We start from the raw sequence: 22,258 nt of genomic DNA, 5'->3' as shown, positions 1-22,258 counted from the left end.
TCTGGGTTCTCAATTCTATTCCATTGGTCTACGTATCTGTCATTGAACCAATACCAGGCAGTTTTGACTACTGTGGTTGTATAGTAGGTTTTGAGATCCGGCAATGTGAGACCTCCTACTTTGTTTTTCTTCAGTAGTGCTTTGCTTATCCAAGGTCTCTTTCCTTTCCATTTAAAGTTAGTGATGATTATCAGGCTTTTAAGGTATAAAGGGCTTGTAGGTACATATGCATTGCCTCTACAGTGTACCAAGCAACATCTTGAGTAGAAGGGTATATTTGTGTCTAAGAATGTAAGAATGTCCTTAGGAGAAACAGCTTGTGCTTTACTGTTAACCTAAAAGTTGGTGGTATGAACCCACCCAGCTGTGCCATGTAAGAAAGGCCTGGCAATCTGCTTCCAAGAAAACTTTATGGAACAGTTCTACTCTGTAACACATGGGGTTGTTATGAACTGGAATTGACTGGATGGAAATGGATTTATTCTTATAGTATCTCTAGCCAAAATAGTGTCTTAATTGGCAAGTTCTTTTAGGCAAATCCTGGATGATAGCTTGTAAAACATGCCCCAAGTTTTGCTGTACAGTTAGCCTCTGACTTACAACGAAGTTCCATTCCTATGACTCTGTTGTAAGTTGGTCCTCAGTAATGTTTCCCATATCTTTTGCATTTATTTTCACGTAAATTCCTCCTACAAAGATGCAATGTTCCAGATACACTGGAAAATACTATAGTTCTTCCAGGAATCATGCAATGTCACTATAGCTTCATCTGTTGCAGCTATGGCCTGAGTAAACATCCGTAGGTAGTATACCTTGAAGGTGGCAATTGCTGAATCACAGCTGTCATATTAGGAGGTAGATACACTACTTTTACAACTTGGTTTAAATCATTTGCATGAAGAGGATGTCTTGGGCTATTATCAAGTAATGGCTCTCTGGCATGTACGCAGTTCAATTGTTATATGTCGTTAGAGTTGAACATTGCCCGACTTCTATCAGTTAAGATGCCTGGTACCACCTTCATTATGGACCATGCCATAGCCGGCTATGTAACAGTGTTCTGAACGCTAATTCATAATACTGAATATCTGAGAATGATAACATCAGTAAATTAAGTGCTGCAACATCGTATGTAGTACATATTACTAACAAGATGGACAGAAAAAATGATGATTGTAAGTATATTCCTCATCACTTTAATCCATGTTAAGCTGGTGACTACCTTTATATCTTTTAGTTAAAATTAAAAATCAAACTATTTAATGCAATTAAATTCTCTATATAAAAATGAGGCATTTCATTTTAATTTATACGCATATCCTTTCATATGATTAGTTAATAGCTATCAGATCAATGTGTAATGCAATTGAGTTTGAAAAATACTTCGGGAAAAACATCCAAAATTACTTGTAAATTTAAAATATCTACACAATACATTTATACTTTCAGTCTTATCAAGTTTTTTAGCACATGACACATAATATGAGAAAGTCACTAGTCTCGACAAAGCTTACTCATTGTTTCATCTGCTAGTCACTCATTCAACATTTTATTGATTTCTCACTATCTAAAAGGAGCTCTGGTGGCGCAGTGGTTAAGGTATTCAACTGCTAACCAAAAGCTGGGCAGTTTGAACCCATCAACTGCTCCAGGAGAAAGATGAGGCAGTCTACTTCCATAAAAATTACAGCCTTGGAAACACTATGGTGCAGTCCTGTCTTATAGGATCGCTATGAGTAGAAATCAACTTGATGGCAGTGGGTTTGGTTTGGGTTTGGACTGTCTGCCTGGCAAAGTGTTAGAAACTGGAAACATAAAGGTCAAAGTTCATGCCTTCCAGGAAATCTCTCAGTTTAGTATTGTCAGTGTGTGGTAGAACACACCATACACACAGTAAGCACCAAGGGACCTTATTTTAGTGGTGCATATTCCTTCTTCCAACTCTAAAGTTATATTTACCTAAACGAACAAAACCCATTGCCATAGAGTTGAACTCATAGAGAACCCATAGGACAGAGTATAAGGGCCCCATAGGCTTTCCAAAGCTGTAATTTTTACCGAGCCCACTGTTACATCTTTCTCCTGGGTAGTGGCTGGTGAGTTGAACGTCTGAACTTTCTGTCAGCACCTAAGCATTTAACCACTGTACCACCAGAACTCCTTATGTTTACTTAAGTGTCCTAAATCGACAAGTTATTTATCCGAAATTAAACAATCCCATCTAATATACTGGGATTAAAGTTTCTTTAATTCTGACTATGAATTTAAAACGACTACTCTATTCTCTACCTAGCCAATCCGTTCGTCGACCATTAAATTCAGTTTTAACACGTCTAGGAGGCTGTGCTACCATTCTGGAAGTTTATATAATAGAGTTCACTTTGTGTGTGGGATGGGGTGGGGAGGGAAACGATCATTAATTACAGTTTCGTTTGAGAGAGTCTGCCAGGCTTTTAAACAGCAGAAATGCGGTAAGCGGATAAAGCTTTCCTTATTTATTAACAGAAGTCGCACGGGAGCTCCCGGCGGAACCAGGGGACGTGGGGGGCCCTCAGCGCTGCAGTGGTCAGTGGGCGGGTTAGGCTGCTTGACCCATCCCTGACCCCACCACCTCCCGCCTGTAGGGCTCTCTGGTCTGGGAACGCAGCCGCAGTCCCGAGTCTTGCGAGTGCGGGGCTACAGCAAAGACCTCCTGGGCTCGGAACAGGCGGCGACAGGGCGCACGGAAGTGCGCTCGGCTCACCCTAGTCGCAGGCCAATTCTCCTCCTCCACTTCCTCCTTCGCTAGTCAGCTCAGCTTCCCCGGCCCGCTCCTCCTCCTCTGCTGCCTCCTCCCCCTGACCGCCGCAGCCTTCGGCCCGGGATGTGCGGCGCTCACTCCGGCAGTCCCCAGCCCGAGGCGCAGCGCTGACCGGCTGAGCGGGAGGGAGGCGAGCGAGGGCCGCCGCCGCCGCCCCGCGCGCACGGCGCCCCACTTTCCAGGCGACCTCCCAGAAGCTCAGCCTCCTGCCTCTCGCGGCGTGGTGTCTACCTCGTTGGGACGCCAGCGGCGGGCAAGTTTCGGTGCGCACAGGAGGCGGGCCGCGGTCACCGTGCGCGGGAGGGGTGGCCGCGGCTCCGGGCTCGCCGCCCCGCGCGCATTTCGGCGATGGCTTCTCAGCTCTGGAGGCGGCTGCGCCGCAGCCCTCGCGATCTCCTGCCCCTTTTCTTCGCACTTTTACTGCCTCTTTGCGGCGCCTTCAACCTAGACGTGGACAGCCCTGTGGTGTACTCTGGCCCCGAGGGAAGTTACTTCGGCTTCGCGGTGGATTTCTTCGTGCCCAGCGCGGCTTCGTAAGTAGCCGCATTTCGAAGGGGAGTAGCCTGTCCCACCGCGCGCGCACCCACCCGGAGCTTCTCCGGAGAGATCGCCAGGGCGAGTGGGGGGTGGGGTGGGTGGATCCCGGCGCTTGTGTCCCTGGTGGATGAAATGTGGGAAGATGAACTCCCTCGGCACCCTCTCCTCCGTTCCCCACTTTTCCCCTATTTAAGGTGGTTGAGGGTGGAGGAAGAGCCTTGAAACAAACCTGTACTTAACATTCAAAGTTCGAGACACGCAGTAAATCAACAAAGGGGGGTCCTGCCCGGTTCCCCGCAGCTTCTGCTGGTGTCAGGGACTTGGTCAGTTTCGTCTCCTGACTTCTTTTTCTCCTCTACCAGTTAGCCTTACAAGTGGGCTTTTTCTTCTTCATGCACTCGACACCGGTCCTTTTCCTTCGCTCTCCCTAAACAAACCCTCCCCCACTCTTTACTCTGTCTCACTCTGTTTCTCCACACTTAACCTCTTTTCCAGACATTCAGATGGTTAAAATGACCATTTTATCGTATTGAAATACGTTGTGTCTTATCTCTGGAACTGTCAGATCTTTGCTCATTTGAAGTTGAATAGACAAATTGAACGTGTCATCTGTTCCTTTTATACTGATTCACTATTTAGGTCATTGTTCAGAAAGAACAAGAGTGCTGAGTTTTCACTCACTGCAAGTCACTGCAGCACTTAAGAATTCAGTTATGTTTTGAAATTGTCAGCTTTCCGTGTTGCGAGGACCGTCAGGATTTTAGCAGAGGTTTTTTTTTTTTTTTTTTTTGTCATTATTAGATTAAAAGTTGTAGTTAACTTAGTTGTACTGAACGTTGGTCAGTCTCACCTTTCCACCTCCATATTAGCTTTAGAAAGACTGATTTAATGAGTATCTAAGTACATGCATCTTCTTGATGTATGTTTGCTGATGTTTAAATCTTGTTTCAAGAAAAGAAAACTGTTCTTAAGGTTCTTGCTCAGCTCTTGGAAATTGCAACAATTTTTTCTTTAAATTTTTAAGTAATTTTGATGTTCAGTACTGGGGTAGGCCCATTTTTCCAATACATATATGCCTTATTCCAGGGTGGTTAAGTAATTTTCCATGGCTAATAGAGCAACTCAGCAGAATTTTGTCTTCTAAGCGTTTTTCAGAGTTGTTGAATATCATTCATTTTGGTTGACAGCGTTTGCAGCAGTAGTAGATTGGATGCAGTTAATGGAAATTAAACATTGTTTTATGTGTTGTTGTTGTTTGCCGTAAGGCCCCGACTCATAGCGACCCCTTCTTGGGTTTCCGAGGCAGTATCACTACGGAAGTAGGATTGCCCAACCTTCCTTCCGAGGAGTGGCTGGTGGTTTTGAACCGCCAGCCTTCTGGCGAGCAGTCAAGTGCCTTAGGCACTATGCTACCAGAGCTTTTTGTTTTTGTTTTATGTAGCAAACTTAATTTTGTTTGCTGTTTCCGGCTTCAGTTGTTTCTATGTGACCAGAGAACAAATTCTCCAAAAAGATAATCATTAACTTTAGGCAAACTTTACCATCTTCTTCTTTGATTTAATCATCTTAATAACCCTTGTTCTTTTTTTTTATTTGTGAATTTTTTATTTGTGAAACAGTGAGACAGAGTAAAGAGTGGGGGAGGGTTTGTTTAGGGAGAGCGAAGGAAAAGGACCGGTGTCGAGTGCGTGAAGCAGAAAAAGCCCACTTGTAAGGCTAACTGGTATAGGAGAAAAATAAAATATTTTTAAGTTTAGGTCTTTGTGGTACAGAGGATTTTAGTTGTTCCCAACAGTGCTCTTAGAGATTTAATTTACATCAATTTTACATCTACAGTTAAATTAATTAAAGTATTTAAATTAGCAAGAGTTAACACTTAAATACTTCTTCAAAGTTGATGGGGTGTTTTGCAAATGTTACTATTCTGTGTAACCTTCTGAGCTAAGTGTAAAGCTGATAAACTTTAATTCTCATGGAAAATGCAATAATATTGAACTGTTGGCATGAGATATTTTTATTATTATTATTTGCATGGCACAGTGGATAATCTTTGACTAGCGTTATAGTCTGTGAATATACTATGACTTCAGATGTTTTTATGACCTCACATATGGGCCTTCAATGTTGTTGTTGTTGTTGTTTGCCGTCGAGTCGACCCGACTCATAGCGACCCCCTCCTTGGGTTTCCGAGGCAGTATCACTACGGAAGTAGGATTGCCCAACCTTCCTTCCGAGGAGTGGCTGGTGGGTATGAACCACCAGCCTTCTGGTGAGCAGTCAAGTGCCTTAGGCACTATGCTACCAGAGCTCCTATGGGCCTTCAATAGTAAGGTAAAATTGAACTGAGTTTGCTTTCATGTAATATTTTGAAATTCATCAGGTAAATTTGTTACTGATGGAACTAACTCTAAGTAAGGGTAGCCTAACTGGGAAAAAGAATAATATGAATTGAGTTTTTTTCAACTCAATATTTAAAAACAAAAGTTTCTGCTCACAGAGCTTTTGAAATGTAACAAAGATTAATGTAAACTGACATTTAATTTTGTGAAAAGATATTCTTATATTTAGCAAGCATTCAAATCCAAAGATACATAGGAATGTCATTTATAATATTGTCAACTGGGTAGTAGCTATCTGAAAAACATCCATATAGTAAAAACGTGTTTTTGCTAGTGAAGGAACTCCTTTCTTCTGAGGGAAAGATGTCTAGATTACTGAGGAAGCAATACTTAGGAAGTGTACATCTGCCACTGCTTCTGGTTTCTGTACATATCTAAATACCTTGGGAATGTGATATAATCATTTTATGTCTTGTTTTCCTTGTTATAGAGTAGTATTACTGAATTATGTCCATATGGTGGACTAATGGGATCAGCTTTTATGAAAATGATGGAAAAATCAAGTACTAAGTAAAAGTGTTAAGGTATCCCTCCAACAATTTCTGCAGAAATGAGACAAAGGTTTGAAATTAAATTCACAGAAATAGTGATTACAACAAAAAAGAAAAATTTTAAAAAGCATTTCATAGGATTTTTTCTTGTAAGCATTATTTTATAGTGGCTAAATTTCCAAACTTTCTTAAAATATAAAGATCAAATGGAGACCTAGAATTATAGTCATGCTTTTCTTGTGGGGAATAATTGGCAAAATTAAAAATTATACCCTAAATTTAATTACAGTAATAATACTTTACACTGGTAAATCTATTGCATAATTTACAAAGCACTGCCACTTATGAGGGAACTCTGGTGGTGTAGTGCCTAAGGTGTTTGACTGCTAACCAGAAGGCTGACAGTTCAAACCCACCAGCTACTCCTTGGAAGGAAAATTGGACAATCTATTTCCATAGAAATACTACCTTGGAAACCCAAGAGGTCACCATGAGTTGGGACCGACTTTACGGCAGAATTTGGTTTTATTTTTGGCCACTTATGATATCTCATTCATTCTACAGCAAAAACCACTAGAGGAAATCGGGAAACAGATAAAATCCTTCCTTTTACAGATGAGGAAATAGTGGCACAGAAGAGATTGCAGTTTTTAGTAGTTGTTTGGGCAGGTTGTTGGCTATGAGGGGCAAGTGGAGGCTCAAAAGACGAGTTGTAACATTCAAAATTAATTTTGTTTTTATATTCTAATTTTGCATTTTTAAAGAAAATAATTGGACAGTTTCCTTCTTTATTCTTTGAAATATAGTTACCTGATACAGTTTCATTTTATATACACACACCCACATTATGTTTCATAGTGCTGTCTGCAATGAATAACACTGACAAGGAGGGGGAGAACAGTTTGTGTTCAGTGGATTAGAATTCTTGCTGTTCTCCCCCCCCACACTAAACACTAAGGGGGGGGGAGCTCTGGTGGAGTAGTGCCTAAGGCATCTGATTGCTAGATAGCACCTCGGAAACCCAAGGAGGGGTTGCTGTGAGTCGGGATCCACTCGATGGTGGTCTCTCTACCATGGAGTTACTCTAGTTTGCATGTTCCCATGATCCAATGGGTGTGGGTGATTGTGCCCTAGTAGCAGAAGGGCTTGCAGAATATTCTTGATTCTCAGCCCTGACTTAACATTAAAATCATATTTTGAGCTTTTTAAATAAAACTTCTGCCCTAGCTGCATCTCCCATCTCAAGGATGAGCTCTGATTTGGTATCCAACAACCTATGGGCCATTATTCCTCAACTATCCCCTTTTAATTCAGTTTGACCAAAAATGAGCTCATTTTTTCCCAAGAGTTATGAGTGGTACCTCCCTGCTCTATTAATGGTGCCATCATTTTCTCTGTTACCCTGGAAACAATTTTGTATTCCTCCTTCTTATTTTCTATTTTTCTTAGTCTCTCCTCCTACACTCCCCTCAGTAGCAGTCACTGATTAGTCATCAGCCAGAAAGTCCTCGAAATTCTTCCTTAATGTTTCTTGCATCCATCTCTGCTTTCTCCTTCTCTTTACCCTTTGTCGTTGATTTGACTCCTGAACTCATGGTGAACCCATGGTGCGTCAGAGTAGAACTGGGCTCCATAGGATTTTCAGTAGGTCATTTTTGGAAAGTTGATTGCCAGTTCTTTATTCCAAGGCACCTCAAGGTGGACTTAAGCCTCCTAACTTTTGGTTAGCAGCCACGCCCATTAACTGTTTGTACCACCAGGGACTCCCCAGTTCTGCTGATGTTGATCATTTGGCCTGTGACTCATGACAACCACATGCACAAAGGTGGTGACCCCATGCACAAAGGATCAAAGCAAGGCCCAGTCCTGGGCCATCCTCGTGATCAGTTTCAGAAACAATTGTGATCCATAGTGGTTTTTTTTTTAAACATTTTTTTCAGTGAAAATGTACACAGTAAGTTAGGTTCCCATCTGACAATTTCTGTAGGGATTGTTCAGTGACATTAGTAACATTTTTCACAATGTGTCAGCATTCTCTTTAATTGTGTCCTGCTTGTTCCATTTCCAGTAGTTTCCCTGCACCATGATCCCTAGGGTTTTCATTGGCTGATTGTTGGAAACTAGTTTCTAGGCCTTTCTTCCTATTCCATCTGAGCCTAGATCAGAATCATGGCAACATACAGGCCTCCACTGACAGATGGATGGTGGCTGCACCTGGGGTACATTGGCTGAGAATCAAAGCTGGGTCTCCCTTGTAGAAGGTGAGAATTCTACCACTGAACCACCAATGTCCACCTCCACTTCTATTATTGTTGTTGTTGTGGGCCGTTTAGTCTATTCTGACTCCTAGTCACCCTATAGGAGAGAGTAGAACTGCCCCATAGGTTTTCCTAGGCTGTAATCTTTAGAGGAGATTGCCAGGTCTTTTTTCCTCTGGAGATGAGTAGCTGATGGGTTTGAACTGCTAACCTTTGATTAGCAGTGAAGTGCTTAACCACTGCACCACAAGGGCACCTCCACTTTTGTCACTGGAAAACAAAACAAAACAAACCAAACTCATTGCCGGTGAGTTGATTCTGACTTATAGTGACCCTGTAGGGCAGAGTATAACTGCCCCATAGGTAGGGTTTCCAAGGCTGTAAATCTTTATGGAAGCAAATTGCTTCATTTTTCTCTTGCAGTGTGATTAGTGGGTTGGAATCACCAACTTTTCAGTTCTCAGCTAAGCCTTTAACCCCTGTGCTACCAGGGATCCTCTCCACTTCTATTAAAAACCGAAAAAAAAAAAAAAAACCAACCAAAAACCCAAAAGCACTGCGGTTGAGTCAGTTCTGACTTATAGCAACCTCGGGTTTCTGAGGCGGTATCTCTACAGAAGTAGGTTGCCCAGTCTTCCTTCTGAGGAGTGGCTGGTGGATTTGAACTGCCAGCCTTCTGGTTAGCAGTCAAATGCAATGGGCACTATACTATGCCACCTTAAAAAAAACCCCACAAAAACCAAACTCACTGCCATAGAGTACTATCCCCTTATTTCACAATTATCACAAGTGTCATCTGTGATACTCAGATCCTCATCCCTATAGCCATCATTTGGCTCTTTGACCTGCAAAACATTTTGTATATATTTTTTTACTAGTTTTATGTTTCTGAAACATCTCTTTAATCCTGGTATTCTATTGCTAAAATTCCCTTAATAATCCTTTTATGGCCAGAAAGTCTAAACTGCTTAACCCAGATTAAAGTCCTTTCCAGGCTGTCCCAATTCATATGTCCCTTTTTACTCTCATGTCCCATTTCCCTTCCACCATTGTATCCATCTTCAAAATCCTTTATCAAATGATACCCACTTGCTCATTTTTATGAATTTAAATGTGGTCTGGCTGTTCTGTTTTTTTTTTTTTCTTGTTATAACTATATATGTACACATATACACACAAATTATAATCTTATTATTTAGGAAGTACATTTGTTGACATTTACGTATCCCATGTTGATCACTTCTGATTAAGGCCAAAGGTTTATAGGATATTCATTACTAAAAAGAAGGAAAAACATACAGAATTTATAGTTGCTGCTTCTGTTTTATATCATAATTGTTGACCCTGGAGCATCTTTTTGAAATGAAAAGTAAATCTGACACTGGAATTCTAGCTCTGAAATAATAATCAGTGCTATTTTATACACATTTCTTTTTATATATGTCCATAATAATTTTTCAGATGTTCCTTTCTGGTTAAGGTTTATGGGCCAACCCAGACTCAGCTAATTATATTAAACATGCTTTGTCTTGGAAATGCCAGTGCTGAAAGCAGCTAAATAACTTAGTTCATTTGGAGGGTTTGAAAAATGCACTTGTCATTGTTTGGCAAATTGCCCCTTGTTGGTAGTCAAGGTCACATTGAGTGAAGCAACTGCCCTTAAATTACAAATGCACTTTGGAGAGGAAGTGCATCTGAAGGACATCCTCCCACTTGGTTTCTCTTATCCTCTTGCCTTTCTCTGCCTCTTCCCCTTTCCTCCCTCCACCTCTTCCTACCTGTCTCTCTACTTATTCTGTCTCCTTCTTCTTCCTCCCCCTTCCACCCACACTTCCTTTCTCTTTCCCTTTTCTCTCCCTTCTTCTCCTCCTTCTCTTTGTGTTTTCTTCTTGGTGTGGCATTAATAACCTGATCTTGGATGTCAACCTGAATTTTGGAGTTATTTTAAAAGAATGATGAGGATGAGGATCCTGATAATAGTCTTGGACAAATTTTTTGGAGGGAGATGAAATCTGTCAGGAGAAAGATAACAGGCAGGTGAAACAAAATTGTTCTGCTTCAAGATTTTCACTGATAATCAGTGAAATTTCTTGTGCGCCTCACCTAATCCTGTGTGTAGTCTCCTAACTCCACTGTTGTCAGGAAATGTTGCAAGCCAACTATTTCCTACTCACCCTTTGTCGTTTCCTTGTGATTTGCATTTGGCTTTATCTATTGTTGTTGTTGTGTGCCATGAATTAATCTGAACTCATAGTGACCCTGTATGACGGAATGTCCCAATAGGGTCTCCAAGCTCTAATCTTCCCTGCAGCAGAGCACATAGCCAGGTCTTGTCTCGTGCAGAGCTGCTAGTGGTTTGAACCACTGATGACCAGTAATGGCCCTTACTATAAACTGAGGAAAGGAAATCTTTTTTAAACTTATTTTAACTTTTCTAGTTCATCAGTATATTTTATTAATTGTGGTAATTGTTGGTGCTTTTAGTTCCAGCACCATCATCTTGTATATTTTGGAATTGACTTGATGACTGTGGTTTTGGTTTTGGTATTTTTATGTTGCTTTCATATTTTCTAAATTGCTTTTAATTTGCCATCCATCTTCAGGAAAAAAATAAATAAATAAAATAAATAAGTGGTTACAATGGCATTAATACATTCAGTAGAAGAGGGAATAGAGGCTCAGAGATTTAAGATGACTTTCTTAATTGATTTACAGTGTTTATAACTGAATGGCATCTTCTATTCCCAACCGGTTTCCATTATTAGACAGTGTTGCCTACATTGCAAACATTTTATTTCTGGTCTCAATCTCTTCTCTTACCCTAATAAGTTGTAGACATTCAATGTTGTTGTTGTTGTTATTTGCTGAGACATTCTTAGATGAGCTTCCAGTGACAATTTTTAATTTTTTGCAAAATGTTTTCTTTGGTAGGCCTTTTTTTTTTTTGTAGTAGGTGGTGCTTTTATATTCCTAAATTTTCTCATATAGCATTTTTTACATCCTTTGCCCTTTATTTTACACAAATACTTAATTTTTTCTCTATACAATCCCAAACCTTTAATATTTGTCTAAGGCAATTGACTTTGTCCAGCTTTCCTGTTTTCTCTTTTCAAAACTTTTTATATTACTCTGAAAAGTAACGTAAGCATCACTTTGCCATTTTGGATGAAGAATTCTATGCCTAGTGCCCCCCCCCCCACCTCTGTTAGCATAGTGTTTAAATCATCTGACTTCTAATCAAATGGTTAGTGGTTCAAACCTACCAGGCACTCTGTGCTTACTAAAGATCTGCTTACTAAAGATTTACAGTCTTGGAAACCATACAGGGCAGTTCACTCTGTGTTACAGGTTCTCTGTGAGTTGGAATCAACTTGATGGCAATGGGTTTTGGTTTGGGTAACCTAGCGTTTAGAAATTGATAGTGCTCACACATTCCCTTTGTATAACTCTACCGTTTCTGTGGCATTTTAGTGGTTTGTACATGAAGGTAGTGCAGGAAAACTTTGTGAACATCTATATTAGTACATCTAATTACCATTATTTCATGCCTATAATGTGCAAATGGTGAGATGAAAAGCAGCAGCCTTGTCCCTGGTCTCATGCAAGGAGCTCAGCTATGTGCTGCCAATAGAGTGCAGTTTTCATCAGGAGAGCTCTCCTACTGTGCCCTTTCTTCTCTGTCTTTGCGGAAGGCTGTTTCCCCTAATAACTTCCCAGCCGCCCCTGTCTTATGGTGCCAAGTAAAGAAAAGATCTGAAACCCAAAATTAAGTAGTGCATTAGAGAAACTATGTGGCTGAGATGTGTTATGTGAAAAACATTATTTTAAGGATAATTTAAATGCTTAATTAGATGTTTAATGGAATATGATTTCTGTATTCTAGAGGGATTGGGGGATAATGGAAAAGACTAATGTGGCTATTTTAAGATTATTTGAGACCTGTAACTGGAATTTATGTGCAGCTCAACCTCCAATTCAGCAAACTTTTCTTGGGTACTTAATTATATGGCAGGCACAAACATGAATTCAAGGAACTAGTTTATTATAAAGTGAAAAGGACAGCTTTGCAATTTTTTTTTAAAGTTTCTATAAAGTGCTTTGTGATGATAGCTCAGAAATAAGCTTTGCTTATTAGTTTCTCAGTAAATTCTGAGAACCAACTCTCCTGTCCTGATCTTCTGGAATCTTGGCCATTTTCCACAACAGAATACGTACTTTTGCTTGTATTGTGTTAGGGAAAAAACACCCCAGAGTCAAACTTGTTCTGTAAAGACCCTTTTATTAATCTTTAGACAGGAGCTCTGGTGGCCTACTGCCTAAGGCATTTGTTTGACTGCTAACCAGAAGGCTGGTTGTTCAAATTCACCAGCCACTCCTGGGAAGAAAGACTGGTAATCTACTTCTGTAGACATACCTCCTCAGAAACCCAAGGAGGGGTTGCTATGAGTCGGGATCAACTCCAGGGCAGTGAGTTTAGGTTTTTTTTTATAGACAGGATGAAGACAAAATAAAGGTAGTCATCCAAGATAAGGGAAACCATCAGCATGTACACAATACAGAAAGCTGAATGGAGTCTGCTTAGTCATAGTCATGATGTTCATTGTATTTGATAGAGTACAAAAGAAATCATCAACAAAAGCATGATTGGTGGTAGGTGAACTCATCACTGCCACAGGTGGGACTACAGAAGTGGAGAAAGGACCATGATTGGGATATGAACATAATTGAAGATTAGAAAGGGTTACAGAATTGGGTTCTGGGGCTTGACCACCTGGCTATATGGAGGTCAGGGTATAAGTCATGACTGTGTGGCCCACAGTCATAGTCACAAAGTGACTGTAGGACAATTAGATTAGATTAGATAAGGATACACCCAGGCAAGTTCCCTACATCTTTGTGTGATCATAATCTAGTTTCAGCCACACTCTTCTTGAGGACAAACTGTCCCTCCCTAGATTGTCTCAGACTTGTCTGTGCATAACCACCATTGCTGGTTAAATGGTCAGAAAGAACTCAAATGGCATCTGAACTTATGTCAAGACTCAAAATGGAGTTAGGGTTCTCCCTTTGTAGACTCAGCATTCCACAAGCCAAGAGCTTTAGAATTTAAGCGATAATACATTATTACCCTTGTAGGTAATGTCGCCCCATCAAACACCTAAAAAATTATTTAACTCAGATTATTTACCATCAGATGAAGAGGAGTAGTTTTATAATTTTTATGTGGTCACATTTTTGACTTCTTGAAATAAGAAGTTTCTTTGTAAATTACTTTGTTGTGTGAACCAGATCTGCTCTGGAAGAAGGACTAGGGCTAGGTAGGAGTTTGATAAGAAAGAGCTGTTCTCTCTTACTCAAGGAATATGGGAATTCCCTTACTTACAGTCTTTTTCCTCACCATATGAAACTTCCCTGCTGAATGAAAACTAAATTGATTTCTAACCCAAAGTCTTGTTACTATGATGCCAGAACACTAGCATTGGTGTTTTACTGATGCCAAATATGACTGCATAAAGCTTTATTAAACAGGGTGTGGTTTGGTTGAAAATTTTGTCTTTATTTTGAAGTTGTGGGTTTTAAGTGTCAGAAAGCAGGATTCCTATAATCCAACAATTCATTGTGGCTAGCTTTTGAAAAGTCTAAGTGAGAATTGGCAGATCTTTTTTTTGGTATTCACAATTAATGAAATTAAAATTGGTAAATAAAAGTTCAAATGAGTACATTCTATATTAAAGATGTTGGTTTGTCCGTAATTTCACATGAAGATGAAAAGCACTTTTAATCATTGTTTTTGCTAGAAAAATTGATTTAGTGTTTAATGATGGTAACGAAATAATAATGGTGATAACATTTATTGAGGCTATTTGTGTCCTGTTTTTTCTCCTGTATTTCAGTTAATATCTTCTCAGTCTCTTTTACTGTATTCTCTTCATTGTTACTGTTTTACCAGTTGATTCCAAAGCATAGCAACTTTATAGGACAGAGTAGAACTGCCCCTTAGGGTTTCCTGGCTCTAATCTTTATAGATGCAGATTGCTAGGTCTTTCCTTTAATGGAGCTCTTAGTGGATTGAAACCAACCTTTAGGTTACCAGCCCAACACTTAACCATTGCACCACCAGTGCTCCTTATATCTTCTACCTGACCCTGAAAGTTTTTACTCTTCAAAGCTCACTCTTTGGGTCTTTTTTTCTCTCTGTAGCCCTTTCCTAGGTAAGTTCACCATTCCTTGTTCTCATATTGTCAATACCTTATGTCTAATACTTAAACCAAAGTCAAACCCACTGCCAAGGTAGAAAATGTTTATGGAAGCAGACTGTTACATCTTTCTCTCATGGAGCTGCTGGAGGGTTTGAGCTGGCAACCTTTTAGTTAGCAGCTGAGGACTTAATCACTGTGCCACAAGGCTCCAATTGGGTGTCTCATAAACACTGCAGACATCTCAAACTAGTAAATTGAGAACTGAATTCTTGGCTTTCTCCTCAATCCCTAATCTGCCTTCAGCTCCCCCACCCTCTAGGCTTTTCTAGCTCACGAAATGATATTATCGTGTATTTGTTCAAGAAACATAGGTGATATTCTTTAATCTTCCCTTTCTCCCATATTCGAGCCACCAACTTTTGTTCATTCTACTCCAACTGTTTCTAATATCTTCCTGCCCATCTTTTGTACCCACCTTTCTTGTAGGTCTCCATGGCTTTCTTCCTGAGCTGCTGTAACAGTATCCTGCTCTTTTCTTGTTCCATTTTTTGCCCTCTTCTAGTACTTTCCCCTAAGGTAGCAAATTTAGTTTTCATTAGATTGCCATCCTTCTGCTTAAAAAACAATGACAACCAAAACAAAACAAAACAAAACAAAACCCTAAAGTTTCACATTGCCCTTAGGATAAAATCCAAAAATCTTACCATGTCCTGAAAGGCTCCCCTTGATTTGCCTCTTGTTAAGCTTCCCAGCTTTATCTTATGCCAATCTAGCTTGCTCTCCTGCTCTCGCCACATGTCTTTTCTTGTAGCTCCTGCAGGAGACTCCTTCCTACCCCTTTCTATCTCTGTCCAAAGTGCTCCCATACCATCTCTGTATTGCACCTTCCATGACCTCCCATTGGCTATTGTTATGAGGTGCTGGCAAGTCAGTTCTGATGCATAATGATCCTCTGTACAACAGAACAAAACACTGCCTTGTCCTGCACCATCCTCACAGTTGTTGCTATGTTTGAGCTGTTGTAGCCCCTGGATCATCTCAATGAGGGTCTTCCTTTTTTTGCTGACCCTCTATTTTACCAAGCATGCTGTCCTTCAGGGATTGGTCCTTCCTGGTAACTTGACCGAAATACTTGAGATGACATCTCACCATCCTCCTGAGGAGCATTCTAGCTGTACTCCTTCCAGAGTTCTTCTGGTGTCCACGGTATATTCCTTCTAATCCTGTTTTCATCTCTTGGTGAGCTCCTTTGAGATAACTTCCCTGATTCCTTTATCTAAAGGAGGTCTCTCTTTTCCTTAAAGATAACTTCCGTAGGGAGACTTCCTTTTAGCTAAAGAAGGGTCTTGCCTCCCCTCTCCATTCCATTTCCTCTATCTGAAAATCTTCCCTTCCCATCCCCAAATAATCTTTCTCAACCCTTCTTTGTTTTCCTTCACAGCGCTGGTAACAGTGAGTGCATTTTTTTTCCCCTTCTCTACCAACAGAGCTCTGGTGGCATGGTGCCTAAGGCATTTGACTGCTAACCAGAGGCTGGTGGTTCAAACCCACCAGCCACTATTCGGAAGGAAGATTGAACAATCTTCCTCTGTAGAGATACCATCTTGGAAACCCGAGGAGGGCTCACTATGAGTTGGAACTCAAGGGCAGTGAATTTGTTTTTTTTTGGTTTCTACCAGCAGAATGGAAACCCCACTGAGAGCAGAAACCAAGATTGTCTTACTCATGCTGGTATCTGTAGTGCCTGGACTGTGCTTTATGTAGAGGAGGCACTCAATCCATAATATCGGCTTTTGAGTGAATAACAACCAAACCCACTGCCATCAAGTTGATTCTGACTAACAGCAACCCTGTGGGACACAGTAGAACTACCCTAAAGGTTTTTAAGGCTGCAGATCTTTATGGAAACACTAGTGGGTTCAAACCTCCATTTGGTTAGCAGCCAAATGCCTTAACTACTTTGCCACCAGAGCTCCTTTCAATAAATAAACCAAACTCACTGCCATCAAATCGATTGACTCATAGTGACCTCCATTGGTTTTCCAAGGCTGTAAATCTTTATGGAACCAGACTGCCTCATCTTTCCTCCATGAAGCAGCTAATGCATTCAAACCACTGACCTTTTGGTTTACCAGGCAAATGCCTTAACTACTACACCACCATAGTGAGAAAAGATCTCTTTATAATTTAAAAAAAGAAAAAAAAAAAAAGGATCTCTGGTTATTTTCTCCTTAGTTTATTTCACCCTGATAAGAAATTGAAATGGTAGTCTTTGACCAGGAATTGATTAGATTAATCTTATTAAGATAAATTTATTAGTTGCTATTTTTAAAATAGTAGTTCTAAAACAGGAGCCTTAATGATGCAGTGGTTGAAATACTTGGCTGCTAATTGAAGGGCTGGTGGTTCAAACCCACCAGCTGCTCAATGGGATAAAAATGTTACAGTCTGCTTCTGTCTAGATAGATTACATCCTTGGAAACTCAATGGGAAAGTTCTGCTCTGTCCTGTAGGGTCACCATGAGCTGGAATTAATTCAACAGCAACAGGTTAGTTCTAAAACAAGGTAAGTTTTCTGAATGGCAAATGATAATATCTGGAATGACCATACTTTAGAATATAGTGATTTATTTTTTTTCCCCTCAGTATATAAGAAATGGATAATAAATAATCTCATTGCCATCATTTTTTGTTTGCTGTGACCAATACAGAATATGCAAGCTGGATAAAAAAAAATTCTTACTGTAGATTAATTATTCTTAACATATATTACTCTTCAACTTCTGCTTACCTGTTTATTAGTTACTATCTTTCTGCCTGTATCATCTCCCTCATTTCTTCCTCTCTTGTTGTGCATCCTTCATTAAAGAAAATTGGTCCCTGAACCCTACATTGTTTTACATTGTTTTCTCCTTTATCTACATCTGTGTTTGGCAGTTTTAGGAGACATACATCAATTTATTGTGATGAGTCAGAGACTCTTCAACTATGTTTTATTACCTTTTCCTTTCTCATAACATCTTCTGAAGGGGGCCTGGCTATTTGGAAAAGAAGACTTTTGTCCTTGCCATTTTTTTCTGTTACATATAGCAAATCTTTCTCTCTCTCTCTCACTCTCACTCACACACACACACACACACACAAATAAATAAATAAATAAATGAAAGCAAAATAAAACTTCCCTGACTCTAGCCAGAATACCTTTCTTAACAGTTTATTGAGGTATAATTGATATGTAACAAATTTCACATACTTAAAGTATATTATTTGACCAGCATAAATTTTTAAATGATGTAAAATGATGAAGTTATCATGTACTATGTTACTAGAGTGAATGAACCATACTGAATAATGTATGTAAGAGAGTACTATGTGAATAATGAAAACAGTGTCCTCAGTTAATGATTTTAAAAAGATAATATTTGTGAATAATATCAGGAGCATAATTTTTCCTCATAAATCATAAGATAGGAGCTCTGGTAGCATAGTGCCTAAGGCATTTGAGTGCTAACCAGAAGGCTGGCAGTTCAAACTCACCAGTCACTCCTCGAAAGGGGGGTTGGGCAAGCTACTTCATAGTAATACCACCACAGAAGCCCAAGGAAGGGTCGCTATGAGTCGGGTACAACTCGACGGCAGTATGTTTCGTTTTTTTTGTTTGTTTGTTTGTTTCATAAATCGTAAGATACTGTTTATAGCTTCTGTCATTTAAAATATTGTCTCCTTCTTTTGTATTTTAGTAGAATGTTTCTTCTGGTGGGAGCTCCCAAAGCAAACACTACTCAGCCTGGAATTGTGGAAGGAGGGCAGGTCCTTAAATGTGACTGGTCGTCTAACCGCCGATGCCAGCCAATTGAATTTGATGCAACAGGTAAATATTGAGGCAGTAGGCCTTGGCCTTAATTTATACCACTTGATTTTTCTTAATTTTAGTTTAAATATAATAGTTTAATAAAATAAGCACTTTAGATCCCCAAAGTTACATATGACAAATGAGTTATATGATATTTTCCTGCTATTGGTGTGTTATATAAAAAGCATACATCGTGTTTCCATTACTTCAGATATCATTGTCATTAAACAGATAGTGTTGATCTGTAGAAATTTTGGGAAAATGAATCAAGATGTTTTTGCATTTCTTCTGAGAAGGGGAAGCTCATAGACACAGCAGAACTTTTTGTCGCGTCACCATCTGCCAAATGACTCACAGGCTACTGTAGATGATTAACTTCTAATCATGAATATAGCCAAGGCTTGGGTGGTGCTACCAAAACCAGTTTAAGACTCTTTTGTATTCAAGAAGATTTGAGTACTTTAAAAAATCTTACCCAAAATTTAGTGAGAAAGTGATGTGTTATGGTTCTGATAAGATTAGAATTTTATCTACAGGGACACGACTTTATTGTCAGTCTGGGTTGTGGTAGTAAGGAGAAAAACATCATAAAGAACATGAGAAACAAGTTTTATACTTGGTAATCATAAAATATACATAATCCTATACAATTTGTATATTGGTGTGTGTATACTTATACATTTACATAAATTGTGGGATAACATCAAGGACACCTGCAGAAAAGACAGAGAAGACCAAAACAATGTGAGAAGAGACTCTGAAACTTCCTCTTGAATGTAGAATGTTGTTGTTGTTGTTGTTATGTGCCGTCAAGTTGGACCTGACTCATAGCGACCCCTCCTTGGGTTTCCGAGGCAGTATCACTATGAAAATAGATTGCCCCATCTTCCTTCTGAGGAGTGGCTGGTGGGTTTGAACCGCCAGCCTTCTGGCTAGCAGTCAAGTGCCTTAGCCACTCTGCTACCAGAGCTCCCTGAATGTAGAATAGCCACAGTGAATAGAAGAAATGATGAAGTAAGAGTTGAACAGAAGATTTCAATGGGTAGCTTGAGAAGACAAAGTAAAGTTTACAATGAAAAGTGTAAAGACCTGGAGTTAGAAAAGCAGAAGGGAAGAACATACTTAGCATTTCCCAAGCTGCAAGTGAAAAAATTCAAGCCTTGAGGAAGTCCAAGTTGCACTGAAGGCACTGGTGAAAAACAAGACTCCAGGAATTGACTGACTACCAATTGAGATGTTTCAACACATGAATGCAATACTGAAAATGCTCACTTATCTTTGCCGACAAATTTGAAAGACAGCTACCTGGCCATCCAACTAGAAGAGATCCATATTTGTACACATTCTAACAGAATGTGAAAATTATTAATGATGTCATTAATAATCACACTCAAGTAGATTTTTTGGAGATAATTCAAAAACAGTTGCATCAGTACAGTCAGGGAACTGCCAGAATTGCAAGCCAGATTCAGAAGAGGACGTGTAATGAGGTATATCATTGCTGATGTCAGATGGATCTTGGGTGAAAGTAGAGAATACCAGAAAGATGTTTACCTGTTTTATTGACTGTGCAAAGGCATTTAACTGTGTGGATCATCACAAATTATAGATAACATTGCAAAGAATGGGAATTCCAAACACTTCTAATCATGAGGAACTTGTACATAGACCAGGAGGCAGTTGTTCAGTCAAAGCAAGGGGATACTGCATGGTGGAAAATCAGTAAAAGTGCTCATCAGCATTGCATCCTTTTACCATACTTATTCAGTCTGTAGGCTGAGCAAATAATCCAATAAGCTAGGCTATGTGAAGAAGAAGCTGGCATCAGGAATGGAGGAAGACTCATTAACAACCTTTGATATGCAGGTGACTCAACCTTGATCACTGAAGGTGAAGAAGACTTGAAGCACTTACTAATGAAAATCAAAAACTAAAAAACTATAGTCTTCAGTATAGATTACATCTCAACATAAAGAAAACAAAAATCCTCATAACTGGAGCAAAAGGCACCATCATGATAAACAGAGAAAAGATTGAAGTTGTCAAGCATGTCATTTTGCTTAGATGCATAATCAGTGCCTATAGACACAGCAATCAAGAAATCAAATGACATATTGCAGGGATGTCGCTTTGAGGCTGAGATGAGGACCATAGTATTTTTAATCACCTCATATGCATGCAAAAGCTGATCAGTGACTAAGGAAGACTGAAGGAGAGTGGGTGCATTTGAATTATGGTAGTGGTGAAGGATATTGAATATACCGTGGACTACCAGAAGAAATAATAAATCTGTCTTGGAAGAAATACAGCCAGATTGCTCCTTAGAAGCAAGGATGATGAGAGTTGTTCTCATGTCCTCTGGACATGTTATCAGAAGGGGCCAGTTTCTGGAGAAGGACATCATGCTTGGTAAAGTAAATGAGGGTAAGGTAAAAAGAGGAAGACCTTCAATGGGATAGATTGACATAGTGGCTGCAACAGTGGGCTCAAGCGTAGCACAACTGTGAGGATGGCCCAGGACCAGGCAGTGTTTCTTTTTTGCTGTGCATAGGGTCACTGGCACCTAAGAACAGCAACATAAATATGTGCATATGTATTGGTGAAAGCATAGTGAATCCTCAAAGAAATAGTGTGACATTCCTCCTCTACAGTGTTTTTTAAAATTTTTCAAATAGTTCTAATTTGCAGTTTTTGATAAGCGCTTTAAGATAAGCCTGAACAAAATGAATCTATTTTCCATATTATTTTTTCCTAGTAGTTCTGACATAGATTGGTACAGGGAATTATAATAAAAGCATGAAACATTATTATAATAAAAACAGGAATCATGAGATGGACTCTTCCACTGACATCATGATTACTGCCAAAAAATTATTGTCAACCATTAAACTAATTCTTAATGGTAATCAGGTTGCTTATTTTTTTTCATTTGAAACCATTGCCATTTGACTCTGTCATACTCCCCACCACCACCACCAACACCTATTTGGATAACTCCAAGAATGAGCAAATAGACCTTGTTTTACCAAAATGAGGAAACACCTGTGATTCAGAATATTAGAGAACAGGGCATTTCTGTATCTTCTAACAAAACATGAGTACCAATAAAATTAAACCATAGGTCAGTTTTGATAACTCTTCTGATGTATTTGTGTATTCAGCACCATTAAGTGTTTGTTCACTAAAAGATAATTTAGTGCTGGCCCATTCTGAAATTTGCTTTAATAAAATTTTTGTTGGTAATTTTTTTATTACCTGTTCAATTTCTTCTTTTGTTATGGATCCACATCAGTCTGTGTTTGTTTAGGTAAGTGGTGTGTTTCTAGAAATCTGTCCATTTCTTCCAGATTTTCAAATTTCTTGAAGTACAGTTCTTCATAGTGTCCTGATATTATCCTTTTTATTTCAGTTGGTTCTGTTGTGATGTTGCCCATTTCATTTCTTACTCGTGTTATTTGTATCCTCTCCCTCTTTTCCTTTGTTAAATTTGCCAGTGGTTTGTCAATTTGATTAGTCTTTTCAAAAAACCAACTTCTAGTCTTGTTGATTTTTTTCTGTTGTCTGTTTTCTGTTTCACTGCTTTCTGCTCAAATCTTTATTATTTCTTTTCTTTTGGTGACAGTACACTTTTTTTGCTGTTCTTTTTCTAATTGTTGGAGGTGTTGGTTTAAAGTGTTGATTTTGGCTCTTTCTTCTTTTTTGATGTGTGCATTTATTGCT

The 22,258-nt window shown here is 39.4% G+C and overlaps 1 protein-coding gene across 1 annotated transcript in view; it reads left to right on the top strand.

The window, feature by feature from the left end:
- Positions 1 to 3,148: 3,148 nt before the first annotated feature.
- ITGAV (integrin subunit alpha V) overlaps positions 3,149 to 22,258 on the top strand; it is a 137,615-nt gene continuing 118,505 nt past the window's right edge. The window contains exons 1-2 of the mRNA XM_007959852.2: positions 3,149 to 3,333; positions 18,426 to 18,556. Coding sequence (XP_007958043.1) covers positions 3,149 to 3,333; positions 18,426 to 18,556 — 316 coding nt within the window. The remainder of the gene's footprint in view (positions 3,334 to 18,425; positions 18,557 to 22,258) is intronic.

This window comes from Orycteropus afer, unplaced genomic scaffold, assembly GCF_000298275.1.
Source record: "Orycteropus afer afer isolate SDZICR_OR568_19922 unplaced genomic scaffold, OryAfe1.0 scaffold00001, whole genome shotgun sequence".
Lineage (NCBI taxonomy): Eukaryota > Metazoa > Chordata > Mammalia > Tubulidentata > Orycteropodidae > Orycteropus > Orycteropus afer.
This window is presented reverse-complemented; position numbering and strand designations above follow the sequence as displayed.